This window comes from Ranitomeya variabilis, chromosome 1 (assembly GCF_051348905.1).
Source record: "Ranitomeya variabilis isolate aRanVar5 chromosome 1, aRanVar5.hap1, whole genome shotgun sequence".
Taxonomy (NCBI): domain Eukaryota; kingdom Metazoa; phylum Chordata; class Amphibia; order Anura; family Dendrobatidae; genus Ranitomeya; species Ranitomeya variabilis.
In genome coordinates, this window is record NC_135232.1 from 677,445,281 (window position 1) to 677,468,080 (window position 22,800).

At 44.7% G+C, this 22,800-nt stretch overlaps 1 protein-coding gene across 1 annotated transcript in view; it reads right to left on the reverse strand.

The window, feature by feature from the left end:
- Nucleotides 1-594: 594 nt before the first annotated feature.
- The window catches only part of ARMH4 (armadillo like helical domain containing 4), a 175,173-nt gene continuing 152,967 nt past the window's right edge, over nucleotides 595-22,800 (reverse strand). Inside the window, exons 7-8 of the mRNA XM_077264932.1 lie at nucleotides 4,008-4,142; nucleotides 595-3,866 (exon numbers count right to left, since the gene is read on the reverse strand). Of these exons, the coding sequence (XP_077121047.1) occupies nucleotides 3,798-3,866; nucleotides 4,008-4,142 (204 nt within the window). The 3' untranslated portion in view covers nucleotides 595-3,797. The remainder of the gene's footprint in view (nucleotides 3,867-4,007; nucleotides 4,143-22,800) is intronic.

The window sequence follows — 22,800 nt, forward strand, 5'->3', positions numbered from 1 at the left end:
TGTGAGCAGCCTCTTCTTACCTCAGCACCCCTGGTATCTCCAGTATTAGATCATATACACATGATGGACAGTAGTGTGCGCAGCCTCTTCTTACCTCAGCACCCCTGGTATCTCCAGTATTAGATCATATACACATGAAGGACAGTAGTGTGCACAGCCTCTTCTTACCTCAGAAACCCTGGTATCTCCAGTATTACATCAGATATGCATGGAGGACAGCAGTGTGAGCAGCCTCTTCTTACCTCAGCACCCCTGGTATCTCCAGTATTAGATCATATACACATGATGGACAGTAGTGTGAGCAGCCTCTTCTTACCTCATCACCCCTTGTATCTCCAGTATTAGATCAGATAGACATGATAGACAGCAGTGTGAGCAGACTCTTCTTACTTTGGCACCTATGGTATCTCCACTATTAGATCAGAATATAAACTGGGATCACATCCTTCTGCTCATCCTCAGGGAGCCGGCTGAGCACGTTACTGTACATAATCCCAAGCTTCTATCCAACGAACATTCTAAGAAACTTTTCTGTCTTAATAAGATGGCAGTGGTTTTGTTGTACTACAGCGATTACCACTCTAGACAAAAAAGTGTGATTTCAAAATGAAAGGAATTTATTCATAATAACATTTTTTTCTTTATCTTTTTTTCTATTTCTGGAGAAGCCCTTCAGACAGTTAAAATTAAAATAAAATGGTATCAGATTTGATTGAACCTTACAAAGGAGATAGATAAAGGGACACTAAAGGTACAACAATTGGCAATTTGTGTAATAATATGTAGATGAAGGATTTCAAGAAATTACAAAACCATTCCTAAGATGTTCTTAAATTCATATACACTGCTGTTCCTCGCACATCCTAAGGTAACTACATTTGTGGTCAAAGTTTGGAGTAATAGACAACGTAGACATCTGATTTGCTTCTAAGCTATCCTTAGTCAGATACCGTATATGCTACAGAGATATCTGTTGGCATATTTTGGACCGCTAAACACTGGTATCTTTACCTAAGCTGTATTTATCTGTGTCATAGATGATGCTTTTCAACACATCTGCATTGGGGTCAGTGACAGATCTAAGCATATCATGGCATACGTTTGGGGCATATGCTTGGCCCATTCTTCTAAAGATCCCACAAAACCTAATGCCTTTATTTGTCCTACATTGTATCATGCATACTTTATCGTTTTACATTTATAAATGGAGACCATCACCATTATATCCGGGAAGAAGGCTAAAAGAAGCACTGCTCCCATGAAAATTTGTATCCTCTTAATAATTTGCAGTCGTCATATTATACAGCACTGTGTACTTACAATTGCTCATTTTGCATTTCTACCCATTTAATTCTTCTCTTTTCTCTGTTCTATGTAGAAACAGGAAGTCTCTTGTCTCTGCATTTATCATTCCCCTCTTCAGCTCCTGACCCAGCTGCTCCTCCCCCTCTCTGCCTGGGACTTTTGCAGTGACACACGACTCATACAGGGAAAATAGACCTCCTGTTTCTACACAGATCTTAGAATGATTCTGCTGGTCAGTTTTTAATAGCACGATGACATAGACCTAATGGAAAAGAGAAGAATTAGCTGGGTAGAAAGGAAAATGAGCAATTGTAAGAGCACAGTGCTATATAATATGATGACTGCAATATGTAACGAGGATAACATTTTTGATGGGAGTGTCTTTAAATAGCAAACGTCGTCTTATTTTTTTATTTTTTCCATAATTCAGTACTACAGAAACTTTGTAATATATCTTATCAGCGAAATCTGCTTCTTTCTTATTCTGGAATAATTCATTCTCAAAATTCTCAATTCACGGGTAAAAGCTGTCTTCAGCAAATGAAGACTTTCCCATTACTGAGATAGGAGATGATAGGAGATGACAGTTGGTGCTCATAATGTTCTATGGAGAACTGTAACTGTCGTTTCAGGAGAACTTGCAGCAGAATGTCTGTGTCTATAAGCTTTATTACAAAGTTTATTATTTTCATGCGTATTGTTTATTTATGAAAAATAATAATTAAATTACTGGTTCATGCAGCATTACATGAACACCTGATTTATTACATTATGGCTGGTCAGAACAATTAAAGCAATTGTTACCATCCACCTCTCGTGTCTCCCCTTTTCCTCATAGTTTGTAAGCTTGCGAGCAGGGCCCTCATTCCTCCTGGTATCTGTTTTGAACTGTGATTTCTGTTATGCTGTAATGTCTATTGTCTGTACAAGTCCCCTCTATAATTTGTAAAGCGCTGCGGAATATGTTGGCGCTATATAAATAAAATTATTATTATTATAATGACTATTACTCCTTGACAACATTATAAAAGTTGCATCCTGGAAAGGATTGGTACATCATAAGATTTAGGAGATTTGTTTCTAAATTCCTTCTTCCAGAAATTATAATGTTACAGATGGCATACGACACTAGATTTACATTTTTGGGGGATTATTTGGGATGTTGTTTTTAGTAGATAGATCCTATATTTTCCTTTAAGAGTGATGCACCCACTGTGTATTAATCAGTTTTTCACAAAATCTTTCTTTTGCCTCCACCAGCCATTAGCAGCTTAATCAGATAAAGAGATTTTCTCTCTGTGTCAACCATGGTCCCTGAAGCTTTCTTCAGGAACATAAATGACACAGAGGAAGGTCTCATGCCCAGGACTGCTCTCTTTTAGCCAGAGCTGATAAGAAATAGTGCTGCCATAGACTTGGCCCAGTCATCCATCAGATGGTAATCAAGGACCTCCAGGGCAGAAGACATGGCTGGAAAGAAATATCGGGGAGGATGAATTTTAACACCTTTATTTTTCCTGGGGATAAGCAGATGGCAGAGAGGTTTTGCCGCGACTTAAGCTGGTTATCTACACATGGGCGCTCAACTCAGTTGAGCATTCATGTTTTTTCAATGGGGAGGAGAAAGACCCTAAAAACTGAAAAGACTCCCATATGTGTCAGATGGTCGGCCAGTCCTTCTGAAACCAGCAAGTTTAACCGAATTTCATCTAATGAGTATGTTGGCCCCTACTCCTCTCTCCCGTTGAGAACACATGCACACTCAGCCGAAAGGAGCATGCAAGTGTATGGAGATTCCAGAAGTAATAGCTGTTGGCCAATGGCTATTTAAGGTATTCAACGTACCAGTTTGATTTAGCTTTAACCATTTTTTTATTTTGTTTAGCGTTCATCCACTTATTTTCAGCAACATGGGCTACTCTATGGCAGTAACACTGCAGCCACAGTCCAGGAAACCCTGAATCACTGAGGATCATTCCTACCTTACACAAGCCATTGTATCAAGGGGTTATGCACAACGCCACACCTATCCATGGGTTGTCTCTAGTACTATAGCTTGGCCCAACTTCATTGGGATGAGCTGCATTACCAGAGTGATTCTGTTCCTGGAAGAACGCAGCCATGTTTTCCTAATCCGGGACAGACATTTACCATTCCCATTGGCCATGTGGTCACAAAGTTGCCCACGTTGCACTGCCCCAGGTTTGTTCATATCTACTATTTACACGGCCCGCATCCTTGACAGCAAATTCTAACAATGTACAAAAAATAGCTGCTATAAAACGGATCACACTTGCACTAGAAGGACTTTGCATATTAAGACATATCATTTCACTGCTGTATAAAAACAAACATGTACAAGACAGCATGCTGTCCACCTCAATGCATGGTAATCACTACAGGGTGTTATACGGCTGGCTAGTAGCAGTGACATTGCAGGAGCTGGATTCTCCTTCTTGCATCGAGTCACAGGGTGTTTGAAGCACTTCCGATCAGAATTCGTCCTCTGAGCTGTCCGCCAGGAGCATGACACGGTCTTGCATGCTGTTAAACTCTCTTTGCTGGGGAGACACAAGGAAAACTGGTCATTTCTTGAGTTCTGCATACTGGACATGGGGCTAGTAGTTTCTACACTTTGTCAAAGTTAATAATGTACCAGCAGCGATCTGGTGATGTATGGGTGAGATCAGGCGGTTGCTTACCTTTCTTTTATGTCGTTTGAAGCCGTTTCTCCTGCGGCGATTCATAATCTTTATGCTGTACAGAACTCCGAGGATGAAAAGTGCTCCAGCTATACCAACTCCCACAGGTACCAGCATACCAGACATGTATCCCGCCTGTATGGGAAAAAAGCCGCCACATAAATATTCAGGTGCTATTAACCCTATGAAATCCCACCTTACACAGCCCTGCTTCATGATTATATTACCTTCCATTGATCATGCGCTTGCAACTTTCCCAATTAGTCTATTTTAGTTTAGTTTTGGTTATGACTGTCTCCTTAAAAGTAACTTTAAAGAAAAAAAAACAAAACATTTTTACCATCTCCCCATAATTTATTTACCTGTGGTCACATGATACAAAGATCTTGGGGGATACGGTTGACCAGCTTCCTCTAAACTATGAAAATGCTCATCACCAGCACGGAGCTTTGTCACGATCTTCCCCATTCGTTTTCTAAGTATAATTAACTAGCTATTGAACCTGTTCTACGCCCGGGTGGCAAGCATTTATATTGGTATATGGTCTCCATCCTGGTATGTGCTGCTCCCATCTTGCTCTCCCATCCTGTCATGTGCTGCTCCATCCTGCGCCCCCATCCTGTCATGTGCTGCTCCACCGTGTCATGTGCTGCTCCATCCTGCATCCCCATCCTGTCATGTGCTCCCATCCTGCGCCCCCATCCTATCACGTGCTGCTCCATCCTGCGCCCCCATCAGTGCGGGCGGCTGTGCTGAGTGTGGGCGGCTGTGCTGAGTGTGGGCGGCTGTGCTGAGTGTGGGCGGCTGTGCTGAGTGCGGGCGGCTGTGCTGAGTGTGGGAGGCTGTGCTGAGTGCGGGCGGCTGTGCTGAGTGCGGGCGGCTGTATGTGGCTGTGCTGAGTGCGGGCGGCTGTATGTGGCTGTGCTGAGTGCGGGCGGCTGTATGTGGCTGTGCTGAGTGCGGGCGGCTGTATGTGGCGCGGCTGTGCTGGGTGCGGGCGGCTGTGGGTGGCTGGGCTGGGTGCGGCGGCTGTGCTGGGTGCAGCGGCTGTGCGTGGCTGTAGGCGGCTGTGCGTGGCTGTGGGCGGCTGTGCTGGGTGCGGCGGCTGTGCTGGGTGCGGCGGCTGTGCGTGGCTGTGCTGGGTGCGGCGGCTGTGGGTGGCTGTGCTGGGTGCGGCGGCTGTGGACGGCTGTGCTGGGTGCGGTGGCTGTGGGCGGCTGTGCTGGGTGCGGTGGCTGTGCGTGGCTGTGGGCGGCTGTGCGTGGCTGTGGGCGGCTGTGCGTGGCTGTGCTGGGTGCGGCGGCTGTGCTGGGTGCGGCGGCTGTGCTGGGTGCGGCGGCTGTGCGTGGCTGTGCTGGGTGCGGTGGCTGTGCTGGGTGCGGTGGCTGTGCTGGGTGCGGCGGCTGTGCGTGGGTGCGGCGGCTGTGGGTGGCTGTGCTGGGTGCGGCGGCTGTGGATGGCTGTGCTGGGTGCGGTGGCTGTGCGTGGCTGTAGGCGGCTGTGGGCGGCTGTGCGTGGCTGTGGGCGGCTGTGCTGGGTGCGGCGGCTGTGCTGGGTGCGGCGGCTGTGCTGGGTGCGGCGGCCGTGCTGGGTGTGGTGGCTGTGCTGGGTGAGGCGGCTGTGCTGGGTGCGGCGGCTGTGGGTGGCTGTGCTGGGTGCGGCGGCTGTGGACGGCTGCTGGGTGCGGTGGCTGTGCTGGGTGCAGCGGCTGTGCGTGGCTGTAGGTGGCTGTGCGTGGCTGTGGGCGGCTGTGCTGGGTGCGGCGGCTGTGCGTGGCTGTGCTGGGTGCGGCGGCTGTGCTGGGTGCTGTGGCTGTGGTGGGTGCGGCTGCTGTGGGTGGCTGTGCTGGGTGCGGCGGCTGTGGACGGCTGTGCTGGGTGCGGCGGCTGTGCGTGGCTGTAGGCGGCTGTGGGCGGCTGTGCCGGGTGCAGCGGCTGTGCTGGGTGTGGCGGCTGTGCGTGGCTGTGCTGGGTGCGGTGGCTGTGCTGGGTGCGGTGGCTATGGTGGGTGCGGCGGCTGTGGGTGGCTGTGCTGGGTGCGGCGGCTGTGGACGGCTGTGCTGGGTGCGGTGGCTGTGCGTGGCTGTAGGCGGCTGTGCGTGGCTGTAGGCGGCTGTGCGTGGCTGTAGGCGGCTGTGCGTGGCTGTGGGCGGCTGTGCTGGGTGCGGCGGCTGTGCTGGGTGCGGTGGCTGTGGTGGGTGCGGCGGCTGTGGGTGGCTGTGCTGCGTGCGGCGGCTGTGGGTGGCTGTGCTGGGTGCGGCGGCTGTGGACGGCTGTGCTGGGTGCGGTGGCTGTGCGTGGCTGTAGGCGGCTGTGCGTGGCTGTGGGCGGCTGTGCTGGGTGCGGCGGCTGTGCTGGGTGCGGCGGCTGTGCTGGGTGCGGCGGCTGTGCTGGGTGCGGCGGCTGTGCGTGGCTGTGCTGGGTGCGGTGGCTGTGGTGGGTGTGGCGGCTGTGGGTGGCTGTGCTGGGTGCGGCGGCTGTGGACGGCTGTGCTGGGTGCGGTGGCTGTGCTGGGTGCAGCGGCTGTGCGTGGCTGTAGGCGGCTGTGGGCGGCTGTGCTGGGTGCGGTGGCTGTGCTGGGTGCGGTGGCTGTGGTGGGTGCGGCGGCTGTGGGTGGCTGTGATGGGTGCGGTGGCTGTGCTGGGTGCGTCGGCTGTGGACGGCTGTGCTGGGTGCGGCGGCTGTCGCCACCTGATTCATTTCCGCCGCCATTTTCTTGGTCCTGCTCCCGGAATCGGCGCCTGCGCAGTCCGCGCTTTCCGGCGCCATTTTCTTGAAGACACACTGCAATGTGTCTTCAATAAAATGGCGCCGGAAAGCGCGGACTGCGCAGGCGCCGATTCCGGGAGCAGGGGGACATTCATGGCCCGGAATCGCGTCGGTGGAACGGGACAGGTAAGTATACTCACCCTCCGCCTCCTGGCTCGTCCCTGCTTCTCCGTTGGAGATCGCGGTGTGCGTTCAGCGCTTACGCATACCGCGATCTCCTGGGAGCGTCGCTCTGTGGGGTCCAGACTGCGCCGGTGCTTGCGCAGTCTATAAAGGCTTCGGACAGAGTGACGCTCCCAGCGTTATATTATGGATAACCTCAATACTTGATCTAAATCTAATTCTAAAGTGATCAATGAAGAATATGTTTCGCGAGCTCATAACATGCCTTCCAAATGTCACTGATCTAGGTGGACAGTGCAGGATTTAGGAAGCTATCCTGCTGTCTGGAGAGGTTGGTGGCATGTCCCGCTTTCAACTGTATGAATGGAGAGCAGGGAGTCGTCAGCTTCCAGCTCCAACATTCACCTGTTGCATCTGAGGATCAGTGCAGAAGGTGCAATGACATCTCTACATTGTGTCTGCTGCATCTGGCCATAAAGAGCATGGAGTGGAGATCTGCTCTGCATATCATGGAAATGGGGCTAGGTAAGTATGTTTTTTACTAGCCAGTTGGTGGAAGGGCACCATACCAGGAAAAGAGGCACTGTGGGGCATCATATTCTTTGGTATGGACTGTAGGGGCATCTCAGTAGCGTAGCTACCGGGGGACAGAGGGTGCTGGCACCCCGGGCCCAATGCTCTGAGGGGGCCCACCCGGAGCTACGCTACTGTAACTGTATCGGCGTGCGCAGCGCGCCAATACAGTTACTTTCTGCGGCAGAGCAGGGAGATCTCCCTGCTCTGCTGCCCGGCCGCTATGGGGCCCCTGAGCAGGTGGGGGGGCCCGGTGCCAGCAGTGGGCCCCCCACCATCATCGGAAGATCAGCTGTACCGGCATTTAGCCGATACAGCTGATCGCATTGATGGGACAAAGAGCGCTACGCTCCTTCTCCCATCATCCCCCGTCAGTGTCGGCGTCTGACGTCGCCGACACTGACCGCGAGCGCGATGACGTCACTGCCCGGCACCCACTGTTAGGAGATCAGTGGGAGCAGCGCAGGAACCAGGAAGAAGAGAGTTGAGTATTTATTTATTTATTATGGGTGCTGCTGCCTTATTACAGGGTCTGACTATGGGGGGGGGGGGGGGGCTGCCTTATTACAGGGTCTGACTATGAAGGGGCTGCCTTATTACAGGGTCTGACTATAGGGGTGCTGCTTCATTACAGGGTCTGACTATGGGGGTGCTGCCTTATTACAGGGTCTGACTATGGTGGTGCTGCCTTATTACAGGGTCTGCCTATAGGGGTGCTGCCTTATTACAGGGTCTGACTATGGGGACTGCCTCATTACAGGGTCAGCCTATAGGGGTGCTGCATTATTACAGGGTCTGACTATGGGGGCTGCCTTATGCTATAGAGTCTGCCTATGGGGAGTACATTATAATATATTGTGGACTATTTGGTACATTATGCTACTGTATATGGAGGCTATCTAGGGGGCCATCATATGGAGATCGTATGGAGATTAGTGTGGGGGTCATTATACATTGTTGGAGCCATCAAACAGTTTGGGGGCTACTAAGGGGTCAGTATACTGTGTTGGTGGTACTATACAGTGAGGGGGCATTATACTGTGTATAAGAGAGCATCATACTGTGTATAGGGGAGCTGTACAGGGGGGAGACTCGGGACATTATTAAATGTAAAGTGGGCACTTATTGTTATAGGGGAACTCAGGTTACTGTGACTATCAATGGGGCACACAGGGCAATATTACTTTCTAGGGGGCAAAATATGGGCACTGTTTTCTAGGGCACTTGCACCCGGCATTACTATATTATAGAGGGGTGCTTTAGAATTTAGAGGGCACAGAGAACCACACAGCAGGTGCAGTAATAAGGACACATACGGCAGCAGCGGCTCAGTATTGGGGTATCAGGTGCAGTAATAGGGACACATACTGCAGCAGTGGCTCAGTATTAGGATATCAGGGGCAGTAATAGGGACACATAAGGCAGCAGCGGCTCAGTATTGGGGTATCTGGGGCAGTAATAGGGACACATACGGCAGCAGCGGCTCAGTATTGGGGTATCAGGGGCAGTAATAGGGACACATAAGGCAGCAGCGGCTCAGTATTGGGGTGTCAGGTGCAGTAATAGGGACACATATGGCATCAGCGGCTCAGTATTGGGGTATCAGCAAGATGAGAAGTTTGTGCAGGTTGGAAATAGATGGTGACGGCTGGAATATGAGAAGTGAAATGTGTCTTTGTTGTATTCTCTGCAGACGAGTCCTGGCTGGAAGAAGTTGTCATGTCGATCTGGGCCAGATGGAAAAGACGGGAAAAATGAACGATTCCATCAGAAAGTACGTCAGCGGTAAGTCATTATCTGTAACTGTGCTGTGATCTCTTATATGTTCTATGTTATATGTAGGACTGGTATCTACCACTGACCATATGGCGGTAATATCCATGTTGGTCTTTATATAGAGATTATCTTCAGTAATAGTGCGGTCATCTGCTGAGGTTCTCCTCCACTATTAGGGCGTGTCACCGAGTTGTAATCAAGGTTACCTGGTTAGGGGCCCACTCAGAAGCTTCGCCCCCCCAAACCAAAACCCTAGCTACGCCTCTGGACATCATAATGTGTGTGGGGACATATTTGTCGAGATAGGTGAACTGCTGGGGCATAATAATGTGTGAGGGGCATTCTGGGAGCATCCTACAGTGTGTGTTGGGTCACGGTGGTATCAGTCTGTGGAAGAGACAATATAGGAACATCATGATGTGTGGGACAGGTACTGTGGGGTTGTATTATGCTGTGGAGGGCACTGAGGAGCTTCATAATATGTATGGGAGGATATGATGTAGGGTAGGGGGGACTATGGGAGAACCATAGTGAATATGGGGGAACTGTGGTTGGCATCATAATGTGTGTAAAAAGAATCTGTAGGGGTATTACACTGTGTGGAGCGCATCATATTTCTTGGAGGCCATAAAAGGGGCATAAAATTCTATAGGAACACTAAGGAACTTCACTAGGGGCACTATTTCTGTGAGGGCCCACAAAAAGGCTAGAATAGAGGTGTGGCTAAGTTGTAAAAGAAATTGTTAACCTTCTTTCCATCAAAGTTGGGAAGTATACATATGATGCCAACGTTAATGACCACTCATCTGGAGGAAGTGGGTCAGAAGACACCCCAAGATCTCTGTATGGGTAGGACAACTTCCAATAAAAACATATCAGGGAAGTGCTACATGAAAATATGGTTGACAGCCTGAGTATGAAAAGAACATATCTAAAATCGTTGATGATGTAAGATATTTTTTCTTGTGCAGTTTCTGTAGAGGCGTACACATATATTTCTGAATACTATTAACTCATTCATAGAATGAGTTTGTACTAGAAAATTTATGGCAGATTTTATTAGATCATATGAATAGTAGAACAAACACTGGGCTCAGCTGGAATGAGTATCCAAAAGCAATTGCCCATCAAAAAAACAATTTTCAACTAAGTGCACAGGGACCTGGAGCGTCCAAGAGCCATGTGTATTACGATCGGCGCTGGCTATACAATGCAGGGCTCCCGGATAGCAGTTGTCAGCTCCAAGGAGATGGTCAGGAGATGTCCAAGGCTTTAGTCAAGCGACAAGAAGATTGTAGTGCAACATTACAACCTCAGATAATGATAGTCAGTGTTTGTGTCTTTGCAAGCAACAGAATTTGACCACGACCGCAGTCAAAAATCCGACGCTGCTGAGCATGGCTGCAACTTGCTTGTGGCCGCTCGTTTTTTTTTTTATTACAGCCAAATCGCAACTGTTAAACTGTTACATGATAGCAAATCAAAGACAGATTGCGCCATTTTTTTATTGCGTGGCTTGTCTGAGGTTCGATGCCATGGTGTACCCATAGTTTTGAACATCACTGTATCACATTCACATTCACTAAGGGTCTAAAAATCTCCAAAACAGCATATGGGTACCGCCAATAGCTTGAGAGCCCGGTATCGAGGAAAACTCTGGAGATTGTAGTAAACAACTGCAGGGAAAAAAAGGTTGAGGTTTGGTCCCACAAGTAAGGCTAAGGCTACGTTCACATTAGCGTTAAGCTAATGTGCGTCGGGTTTGCGTCGGCGACGCAGCGGCGACGCATGCCAAAACGCGGCAAAACGCACGCAAAAACGCTGCGTTTTGCGACGCATGCGTCGTTTTTTGCCGAAAATCGGACGCAAGAAAAATGCAACTTGCTGCGTTTTTTTGGTCCGACGCTTGCGGCAAAAAAGACGCATGTGTGGCACAACGCAACAAAAAAAAACGCATGCGTCCCCCATGTTAAGTATAGGGGGCGCATGACGCATGCGTCGCCGCTGCGTCGCCGACGCAAACCCGACGCACATTAGCTTAACGCTAATGTGAACGTAGCCTAATGAGTCACTGCCCAAAGTGTCTGGCAGACAGGAGGACCAGGGAATGGCGCTGTCTTTGCCACTGAGAGAAATCAAGGTGCAGAAATTTCAGGTTGCTTGTAGGTAAAACATTTTTTATTCAAACTGATAAAAACTATATACACAACGCGTTTCGGCTGTTTGCAGCCTTCTTTAGGTGAATGGAGAAAATTAATTTGATCCTTCTCATATAGCCATTTCCCAGTGTGAGAGAGGGAGGGGAGACAAAAGAGGAAGAGGAGGAGTGATTCATCCTACACTGTTCTTTTAAACATATATAAAAATGACATATAAAATGTATAAAAAAAAAAACAATATGGATAATAATTAACCCATTTGTAAGAAACATGTCAATCCAATTAAATTCCCATATGAAGACTTTGTGGGATACTCCTGTTTCAGGGAATCCAATCCCTCCCAACCAGGTCGGCAGCAGACTCTTGCAAATACATCCATACTTCAAGCGGGAGTTGTGCCTCAGTTTGCGCAACCGTATCAGGTGAGCAAATTTCTATACTCACCCACTCAATTATGTCTCACAACGCTTAGATAGCGGCACATTTTTCTCCTTTAGGAACTTCAACACTGTTCAAGGTGTCTGGCAGAAGTTTCTATACTTCTACCCATCAAAGTAAACAATGCATGCTCAACCGTGTTTATGGGAGAGTTTTGAGAAATAAATATCTTTTGGCTTATGTCATTAAGGGTTTCAACACTTCAAACATAGAGGTACTCATTCCGAGGAGCATCCAGTTTAGCATTGACCATGACTGACCCAAGTTGTCTATTATGCCCTCCATAACACAAGCAGTACGACCTGTGATAACATGAGAAAATTGCTGGCAAATACACAATGTTAATTCAACAACAAATTTGCAATTATAGGTGCTTCTCACTAAATTAGAATATCATCAAAAAGTTAATTTATTTCAGTTCTTCAATACAAAAAGTGAAACTCATATATTAGATAGAGTCATTACAAACAGAGTGATCTATTTCAAGTGTTTATTTCTGTTAATGTGATGTTATGTGATGTGATGTTAATCTGATTATGAGAAGCACCTGTATATTTAAATGCAAGAATGGATTAATGAATTAATTATATGATTTTACAGACAACATTTTAGTTCCAAATTAATACAATCATTTTTCTATAACTTCAGATTTTTATGCAAAAGTTCAACACTGATATTAGTGTAATGTATATTCTTACTATTGTAGCTTAGAGGTCACCTCTGCTTCAGATTTTGGCTACTTCGTATAAAATATATATCAATTCTGGTAAGATGTCTGTAATGTGCAGTTATGTATCAATTTGTTTCAACAGCTGTCATCTATGCTTCTCCGCACAATGATAAAGCAATATAATAAATCTTCATGATTACACACTCCGGTGACTATGAGTGCGTATACTGCTATATTAGAACGGCAGGATTATGAGATCTCTGTCATAAAACGGTGCATTATTTTACAGGTATGACAATCATCCTGTCTGTTGTCGGATGTTCCTCGTCGTCTCTTCCTTATAAATCAGAACCTAATATTAAGCATATTGTATTTTAAATTGTGGAATCTGTTTTAAATGGATTAAAGTGTTAATAAAAGTGACTCCTTATTCAGGACCCTTATTTATAATCCAGGTAGTAGAGTGATCTGCCACTATGTAGGACTAGAGAGATCTATGACAAAGAACCATGCAATGCTTAAAGAGTAACGGCCGTTTTAATTTTTATTTCCTAAATCAAAAGTTCAGGTAAAAATAAGAAACTTTGTAATATATCTTATCAAACAAATCTGCTTCTGGATTGATCTTTCATTCACAAACGTCTCAATTCTCAGGTTAAGAACTCACACTCATCAGCGTAAAGAAAATCGATCTGATGTTGATCCTGTAAAGTAGGACGAGCATAATGCGAGTACAATGCGATTTTTCTCACCTAACATCCGTATTACATGCAATACAAGAAAAAATAGGAATGCACTCACCGGTCTGTTGAAGCAAAAAAAATTTCCTTTATTGGGGCATGTGCAGGAGACGACAGGGAGAACGTGGAATGAAAGGACGACGATCGTTTCACGCTGCTGCGCTTCTACGGGTCCTAAAGCGCGAAACGATCGTCGTCCTTTCATTCCACGTTCTCCCTGTCGTCTCCTGCACATGCCCCAATAAAGGAAATTTTTTTTGCTTCAACAGACCGGTGAGTGCATTCCTATTTTTTCTTGTATTGGATTTTACATTATCTCTGGATCTTTGCACCCGAGGGTCTTGATTGTTCAGGCAGTTGTGGCAATAGCAGCGACATTAAGCGGTGGAGGTATAGACTCTGGGTCTCAGCGGTGCCGATTTTTTTCTTTTACTGGACAATCCGTATTACATGCGCATGCAATCCGTATGCAATGCATGTTTAACATGAGCTGTTACATTCCATAATTCTCTGTCATTTCAAGCTACTTTACTAACTAATAAAACGATCTTACAGATATAGATAGCTAGATATTTAGATTGTTCGATATTAGATAGATACAGTAGATACTTGTAGATAGATAGATAGATAGATGTCACTGAGATAAAGTCAGTGCAGTACAGCTTACTGTACATGTATTTAGCTCACAAATAAAATAAAAGAATGGTGTGGGGTCCCCCTTATTTTTCTTAAGCAGCTGTGGGAAAGCCAACAGCTGGGGTTTGAGGTTTATAGTCTCAGAAGGAGTTAATAAGCATGGAGCTTCCCAGGCTATTAATATCAGCTCACAGCTATCTACTTAGCCTTTACTGGTTATTAACAAGTGGTAACCCCCTCAAAAAATGACTATGCTTCCCCCTTATAATTAATAGCTAGAGGCAGACAGCTGCGGGCTGATATTAATAGCCTAGGAAGGGGCCATGGATATTGGCTCCCTCCCAGACTAAGAACATCAGCCCTCAGCCTGTCCAGAAATGGCGCATCCATTAGAAGAACCAATTCTCCACTCTTCCCACTTGACCTGGTGTGGTGGCAAGTGGGGTAAGAATATTGGGGTTGATGTCAGCTTTGTAATGTTGGCTGACATCAACTCCAGGTGTTAGTAATGGAGAGGAATCTATAAGACACCCCCATTACTAACCCCATAGTCAAACGTAATAAAGACACAGACCACGTAAAGTATTTGCGGTACAAATGGATTATCGGCAGACAGGTGAGGATGTCTTTGTTTTTTTATTTTTCTTTGGATATTAATAAATGGGTAAAAGAGGGCCAGGGTGTTTTTATTTCAAATAAAGGACTTTACTCGGTGTGGGTCTTTATTACACTAGACTATGGGGTTAGTAATGGGGATGTCTTATAGAAGTCTCTCCATTACGAACCCCTGGGCTTGATGTCAACTGACATTACAAAGCTGACATGAACCACAATTATTTTACCCCACTTGCCACCGCACTTAGGTAAGTGGGAAGAATGGAGGTTAAGAGCCAGAATTGGTGGAGCTAATGGATGCGCCATTTCTGGGGTGGATGAGGGCTGATGTTCTTAGACTGGGAGCTGATATTAATAGCCTGAGAAGCTCCATGTTTATTACCCCCTTCCCAAACTATAAACATCAGCCCCAAGCTGTTGTCTTTCCCTTAGCTGGTTAAGAATAATATGAGGGACCCCACGCCATTTAAAAAAAATTCTATCTGTATATCTCTTCTATTGTATTTTTACGGTTCACGCTGTGAATTTACTGTACTCTGCTGTAGAAATGTCGGGTTTCCAATGAGATGGGAGCATAAAAATCACACATCACACTCATTGTCCATGTGCTGTGCGATTTTTCTTTTTCTCGCACCCATTGACTTGCATTGGTGAGTCTCATCCGATATCTGCAACCACTCGCAGCATGCTGTGATTTTTTTTCTCAGTCTAATCTGAGCTGAGAAAAAATCACAGATGAACAGGTCATCATTGACTAACATTAGTCAGAGTGCTATCCGATATTTTATTGGATTGCACTCGTCCATTTTAAACACAGATGAGTATGAGCCCAAAATCTGTCTTCAGTAAAAACAGATTTTTCCCATTACCGAGATAGGACATGACAGTTGGTGTGGATAATATACTATGGAGAACAGTAACTGTCATTTTCAGAGAATGTCTGTGTCTGCACCTAACTCCTCCCTTTTTTCTCTCCATAGAACTTTATGAGCACCAACTGCTATCTCCTATCTCAGCAATGGGTAAACCTGTCTTCACTGAATACAGATTTTATCCATGTATTGAGAATGAAAGATCAGTCCAGAAGGAGGAAGAAGACGATTCCTCAAATAGGATATATTACAATTTTCTTATTTTCATGTGAGCTATTGATTTATTAAATAAAACTTAAAATGACAGCTAATAACCCCTGTGGTGGTGGTGCTGCAGAACCTTAGCTGGAAAGTTCCCACACATCTTATTGATATTGGGTTACAGTAGCAGGACACCCTGTCATCAGATTTTCATTGGGCATGCTAAAAAGAGGGATTTTCCAGATATAACAATTCCTTAAATGTAAATCTACGTCTTCTCTCCCTTTTTTTTTTAAAGGTGATAAAACCGTCTGTCCAACTGTACTAGTTTGCTAATTACGTCCTATAATTTTGAGAACCTTTTGGCTTGGGTTCCACTAGAATCCACCAGAAGGCTATCAGTGGCTAGTATGACAGAGAGTAATGGCATACAAACTGTCATGTAAGAGGTCATACTGAATTTTCCATGCTATAACTGCCTACTTGCCAAGAGTCTTGATTTTCCAAAGAAAAGATCCAAACCTCAAAGAGGCATTTTGGTGACAAAAAATGTCTAAAAGTAGACATTGGTGAAACCAATACAAAAAAAAGAGAACATTTCTGGAAGACAGTGACTATGTATACCAGTCTTAAAAGAAGAATGGGGATCTAAATAGTCACCTTTTATCAGAATTCCACTTTGAAGACTGCTTATCATTTTAACAAACTTCTGATTTGTCTTAGTAACATGCCCAGAGTTTTTTAATTAACTACTTATTAAAATTTTCAGCTGTTCTTGAGATATTAACAATTTTCTTTGGTTTACAGCTCATTATCCAGGAGACCGACCACTGCTGCTGTCAGGTTTCTAATCACTGTCCTGACACTGGCCGGGATCATGAGGAAAGAGCACATTCCACTGATCCTGGACAGCTTCCAAACAGTGCTTCAAGTTTAACAGAAAAAGAGCTTGTAATTACTGCACATGTTCTGCTGTCTAGCAGCGGTGGTCGGTCTCCAAGGCAAGGAGCTATAAACAACACAAAAGTGTTGATATCTCAAGAATGGCTAAAAGGGAACCTGTCAGCAGGATTGTGCACAGTAAACTACAGACAGTGTCAGGTCGGTGCCGTTATACTGAGTAAAATAATACCTGGGTGATGAAATCTGTCTTGTGGTTGTTTCGTAATCTATATGATGTTATATATGCTCGTGTCCTAAGGTGGGGTTAATTAGATATTCATAATGCAGACTGCTGATAGGTCACTGAGCCCTCACTGACCCGCCCCCTAGTTTGCATAATGAATGCCATCACATACTGAATTTTAAAAAAACGCTTCTACAGGCAGGTGGCGGCCGTGGCACCTGCACTGCAGCATTATCGCATGGTTACTGTGCACTTAATCGCTTTTGCAGATTTACTTGAGCGAGAGAAAAAAAAAAGTCATTATGAAAATGGTGCCCGGGGCGCCTGCGCAGTAGCAGCTGTTGGCGATCTCCGAGAGCTGCTACTGCACAGGTGCGGGCGGCGCCATCTTGGAGGAGGACATTTTTTCTCTTCTCCAGCAAGATAGCGCCGCCAGCTATCGGATCTCTATACAAACTGGCGCCATTTTCAAAATGACTTTTTTTTCCTCGCTCAAGTAAATCTGCAAAAGGGATTATTAAGTGCACAGTAACCATGCGATTATACTGCAGTGCAGGTGCCACGACCGGCACCAGCCTGCAGAAGCATTTTTTGTGTCAGTGTGTGTAGATTCCTATGCACAATCCTACTGACAGATTCCTTTTAAAATGTTAATATGTAGTGGACTGCAAAATGACTTGCATCCCACAATATCGTTTTATAAAGATGTGAAAGTCTATAGACTAGGCTGAAATATTAGTATATTATACCATAATATTATAGAATATTTTGTTTGTTTTCTTTTATTTCTTCTTTTGTTGAAATGTTTATCACATATTATAGACATCAGTCAAAACTGATGGCAGATAGGACATTGGGTTCCTGTTATCATCATGATGCATTTCTAAGAAAGAAAAATGTATCTTGCATATTCCTTCCCCTTGAAAGTGAATGGGGGCCAGGGACGTCTGATGAGAATAGATAAAGGTTGATAATAAATGGTTAAAGGCTGCTGCCCTCCCACAGTGTGCAATCTGTTAACCTTGAAGACTGTGATGTCATTTCTGACACTGATCGGATTCTTGCAGACAACACATGGCCTCAACTCCTAGTAGAGCCCTTATCCTTTGCTCCAGGGATACAATGTGAGACAGGAATATTTAGCCTGCTCTTCTCATGACATAACGGAATCATCTCCCTGGGGATCTGGAACGGTGAGGGCTTCTGCCATTGTGAGCTAGGTTACTGGGAAAAAAGTTGGAAAGCTCAAATAGATAAAGGCATGGTGTCAGTATCAATTAACAATCTGTTGTCTGAAACAAAAGCAGAAAATCCATACAGCCATTCCTTTGTCAGTACTGTCAATGGCAAAGCTAAAGTGGCAACCTATATGGCCTACATGGCTCACACAGGAATTGGCTGGGAAAGGTCATAGAACAATACAAATGATACAGGTTTGGGATTAATCTGATGTGCACTGCTAGCCCTGAGAAATCACATGTAAATTAATCTGGAAGTGCACTGGGGCGTGCTGATGCACTTGGGGTAAAATGATATGCCCCCAATTTATTTCCATGCTTATTTGCTTGTGGCTACTAAGATTGATTTCTGACCTATACAGCCATGTCGCCAGGTCCACGGAGATCTGCACCAACACCACAAGTAAAAAAAGTATCAAAAATACTGGAAAAACTTTTTTCTTGCCAAGAGATGCAGAAATGGTACAGAAATATCTGCACCTAATACTAATATATTAATGTGTGCACATACCCTAGAGGAGAAACCTTGTAAGAAAAAGTTATCAACTACCCACAGGATAAGTGATAACCTCTAGACCGACTGCTGGGGACCCCCATCATCTCCCTTAGAACAAAGAGGCACTTTGCATGCCTGAACTCCGATCTATATATTCTCTATGGGACTGTTGGAGCCCTGTACTTGGCAGCTCCATAGGGAATGAATGGAGTGGCGGTCGAGCATGTGCATCCATTCTATTGGTGGACTATCACTCCATAATAATCCAATGAAAAGGGAATATAAAAAAAAAAAAATCCTTCAAGAAAGTTTCTTTAATTCAGTCTTGTGAATCGAGCTAAGCTGGCGCTGTGAAGCTTTTGTTAGTCTTTTTCAAGGCCCTTTATCAAATGTGTCTACAATTACTTTGTGATTTGTATGGGGAAAAAAAAGTTATATTTCATTAGTAATACAATTTCATTTTATTGTTTGCCAATTTTTAAAGTGTTTCCAAGCTGAAAAGAAATCCCTAAAAAATATTTTTCCTTGGATGTTACCAGGTAAGACAGCGGAGATGTCATTAATCCAGACTAAGAATAGGGGTCAGCAATGCAGGACATGCAATACATGATGGTGGGAGATTTATGAGGGTTGACTGGAGCTTGTTAGGAGGGCTCTGTCTCGATCAATACTTAAGAGCAATTCCACTTTGGAATTGGAAAAATGGGCTGTGGTGACAGTAAATGGAGGAAAAGAATTGGAAGATAATACCACAATCAGGGACAATCACAGAAACGCAGAGAAGCATAAAAAGACATTATACGGGCGAGATGACTGGTACATATAAGTGGGCGACTTAATGGTTTCCCAATTGTATTTTACTGATCTGTCTGCGTCATAAGATATAAGGGAAGTAAAACAGGCCCAGGTCTTATCTTGATAAAGTAATATCAAATGTTAGGTTTGTAAACCATCCTTATAGAGGACCTACCTCCTGGAAAACTTCAAGAAGTAAAAGAAGACCAAACTATAAAGCTTTCTTCAATTATGTATTAACGTGTACATGTTTTAGGCAGGTGTGAAAAAATGCTGCAAAGAAAGAAGCTTTAAAAAAAAATTGAAGTGTTAATATTTTTTTTTTATAAATTAACAAAATGGAAAGTGAATGAACAATAGAGAAATCTAAATCTCACCAATAGTTGCTTTGACCATCCTTTGCCTTCTAAACCTCATCAAAGCGTGAATTCTTCTCAGTACACTTGTATTTGAACACAGGTTTTGAAGGAACTTGGCAGGAGTTTGTTCCAAACATCTTGTAGAACTAACCACAGATCTTCTGCGGATGTAGGCTTCTTTTCTAGCAGTATTTCTGACTCTTCGTGTAATCCCAAACAGACTCGATGATGTTGAGATCAGGGCTTTGGGTGTTTATATTAAAGATAGTGCTTAACCCCTTCATGACCTTGGGATTTTCTGTTTTTTCGTGTTTGTTTTTCGCTCCTCTCTTCCCAGAGCCATAACTTTTTTTATTTTTCCGTCAATATGGCCATGTGAGGGCTTATTTCTTGCGGGAAGAGTTGTACTTTTGAACAACAGAATTGGTTTTACCATGTCATGTACTAGAAAATGGGACAAAAAATCCAAGTGCGGTGAAATTGCAAAAAAAGTGCAATCCCATGCGCCTTTTTGGTTTGTCTTTTTTGCTAGGTTCACTAAATGCTAAAACTGACCTGCCATTATGATTCTCCAGGAAATTACGAGTTCATAGACACCAAACATGTCTTGGTTATTTTTTTATCTAAGTGGTGAAAAAAAATTCCAAACTTTGCTAAAAAAAAAAAAAAATTGTGCCATTTTCCGATACCCGGAGCGTCTCCATTTTTCGTGATCTGGGGTTGGGTCAGGGCTTATTTTGGTGCAGATACGTTCTTTTGATTGCCCATTATTGCATTTTAATGCAATGTCATGGCGACCAAAAAAAGTAATTCGGGCGTTTTTAATTTTTTCCTTGCTACGCCGTTTAGCGATCAGGTTAATCCTTTTTGTTATTGTTAGATCTGGCGATTCTGAATGCAGTGATACCAAATATGTGTATATTTGATTTTATTTGTATTGTTTTATTTTGAATGGGGAGAAAGGGGGGTGATTTTTTTTTTTTTTTTTTAATTTCATATTTTTTTAAACATTTTTTTACTTTTGCCATGCTTCAATAGCCTCCATGGGAGGCTAGAAGCTGGCACAACTCGATCGGCTCTGCTGCATAGGAGCGATCCTCAGATCGCCCCTAAGTAGTAGAATTACAGGCTTCCTATGAGCGCCGACCACAGGGTGGCACACACAGCAAGCCGGCATCAACAACCATAGAGGTCTCAAGGAGACCTCTGGTTGTTATTGCAACGCATCGCTGACCCCCGCTCATGTGACAGGGGTCGGCGATGACGTCATTTCCGACCGGCCGGAAGCGGTAGTTAAATGCCGCTGTCAGCGTTTGACAGCGGCATTTAACTAGTTAATAGCGGCGGGTGGATCGCAATTCCACTCGATGCTATTGCACGCACTTGTCAGCTGTTCAAAACAGCTGACATGTCGCGGCTTTGATGTAGGCTCACTGCCGGAGCCCACATCAAAGCAGGTGATCTGACCTCGGACGTACTATCCCGTCTGAGGTCAGAAAGGGGTTAATGACATGGCTGTATGTTTGGGGTCATTCTCCTGCTGCAGAATAAATTTGAAGCCAATGAGACTCCTCCCTGATGGCATTACATGATGGATAAGTATTTTCCTGTATATTTATGTATTAAGGACAACATTTTAATCCTGACCAAATCGCTAACTCCATTTGGTGAAATGCAGCTGCAAACTTGCAGGAACCTCCACCATGCCTGACTGTTGCCTGTAGATATTCATTAATGCCTTCTCTTACATCCAAATATTTCGCATTTTGACTCAGGTAACCTGCTGACATTTTTCAGTTCCCCAGCTTCTATGTTTTTTTTAAATATTTGAGTTGTTTGGCCTTGTTTCCTTGTCAAAGGTATGGCTTTTTGGCAGAACAGTGGTTTAGTGTAAATGGTTCCCACTGGTTACTGCTAGTTCTGAGTTGATGACACTGCTGGCATCTTTTGATTTCAAAGGTAAGCTTGATGTGTATTTCATGCACTAATTTTCTTGGCAGATTATTGCATATATGATCATCAACATTACCCATTTCTTGATAATTTTTTAATAGAACTTGACTAGCAAATCTAGAAACCTCAGTCAGCTTTGAAATTTGTGCCTTGGAGAGACCTCACTGATGTAGTATAACTACCCTGTGTCTTGTTACTGTGCTTAGTCTTTCCATAGTGAATAGCATGTGAAATGAAACTTGTTTGGTTATAATTGGTTACTCGCCTGACTTTGCTGTTTGGAAAGCAGAGGGTGATCACACCAAATATTAATTTCATTTAGATTAATTTGTTGTTCATTCACTTTGATGTTTGTTAATTGATAAAAATATGAACTGTTTACACATACTTTCCTACTTTGCAACTGTCACGGGTATACCACGAAAGAGAGGGGCCAGAAGACAGTGGCGTCTGGTTTCACAAACTCCTGCACATGCTAGAAGCACTTCACCATCGTATTAAACAATGCAGGTTTTTTCCTTGCTAGCAGTGCATGGGTTAATCTGTTCAGTTGATGCTCCTGGAGCATTCCTACTTGGATGGTCTCAGCTGTTCAGTGTTAGCCACTCCCCTCTGCTATATATGCTCGACTCAACTGGGATTGCCAGTGTTAGTTCTGGAGTTGGAGGTATAGTTTGTGGTTGGATTTAGTGTTTGGAGATTTGAGTGTTATTTGGAGTTTTGAGTGTGTGCACATCCTCATCCTCCCTATTTGGTGTCTCCTTCCTTTAACTCCCCTGTGTTTCACTCTGTTGTTTGGTGTGTTTTTTTGCATGGTTGGTATTTTAATTTATTCCTGTCCATCTTCCCTTGTTTGTCTGGTTAATGTGTTCCTATACACTTCAGCTTTCCACTACCCTGGGTGGAGGAGGGCACAGATCTTCAGCAGTAATCTGGCTGAAAGGAATAAGACTAGGGCACCACTAGTTCTAGAGACCTGGTTAGCGCCCAAAGTCCGAACCCCATCGTGACAGCAATATTTTTTTCCACACCTCTCTAGAGTCCTGTGTATAAGTAGGAAAACTTAAAAAACTCAGTATTTTGATGGCTGTGGGAGTCCTGCATCTGAGTTGGAAGATACCCCTGTGTGTGTGTGGGGGGGGACTGGGAGCACAGAGGAGCTGTGCACTGCTGTCTTACTGCTTAGATCATGCTAAATGTTATTCTAAAGAGGCAATGTATGATGGACTCCTGTGTGTCATGGAGCAGCATGAGG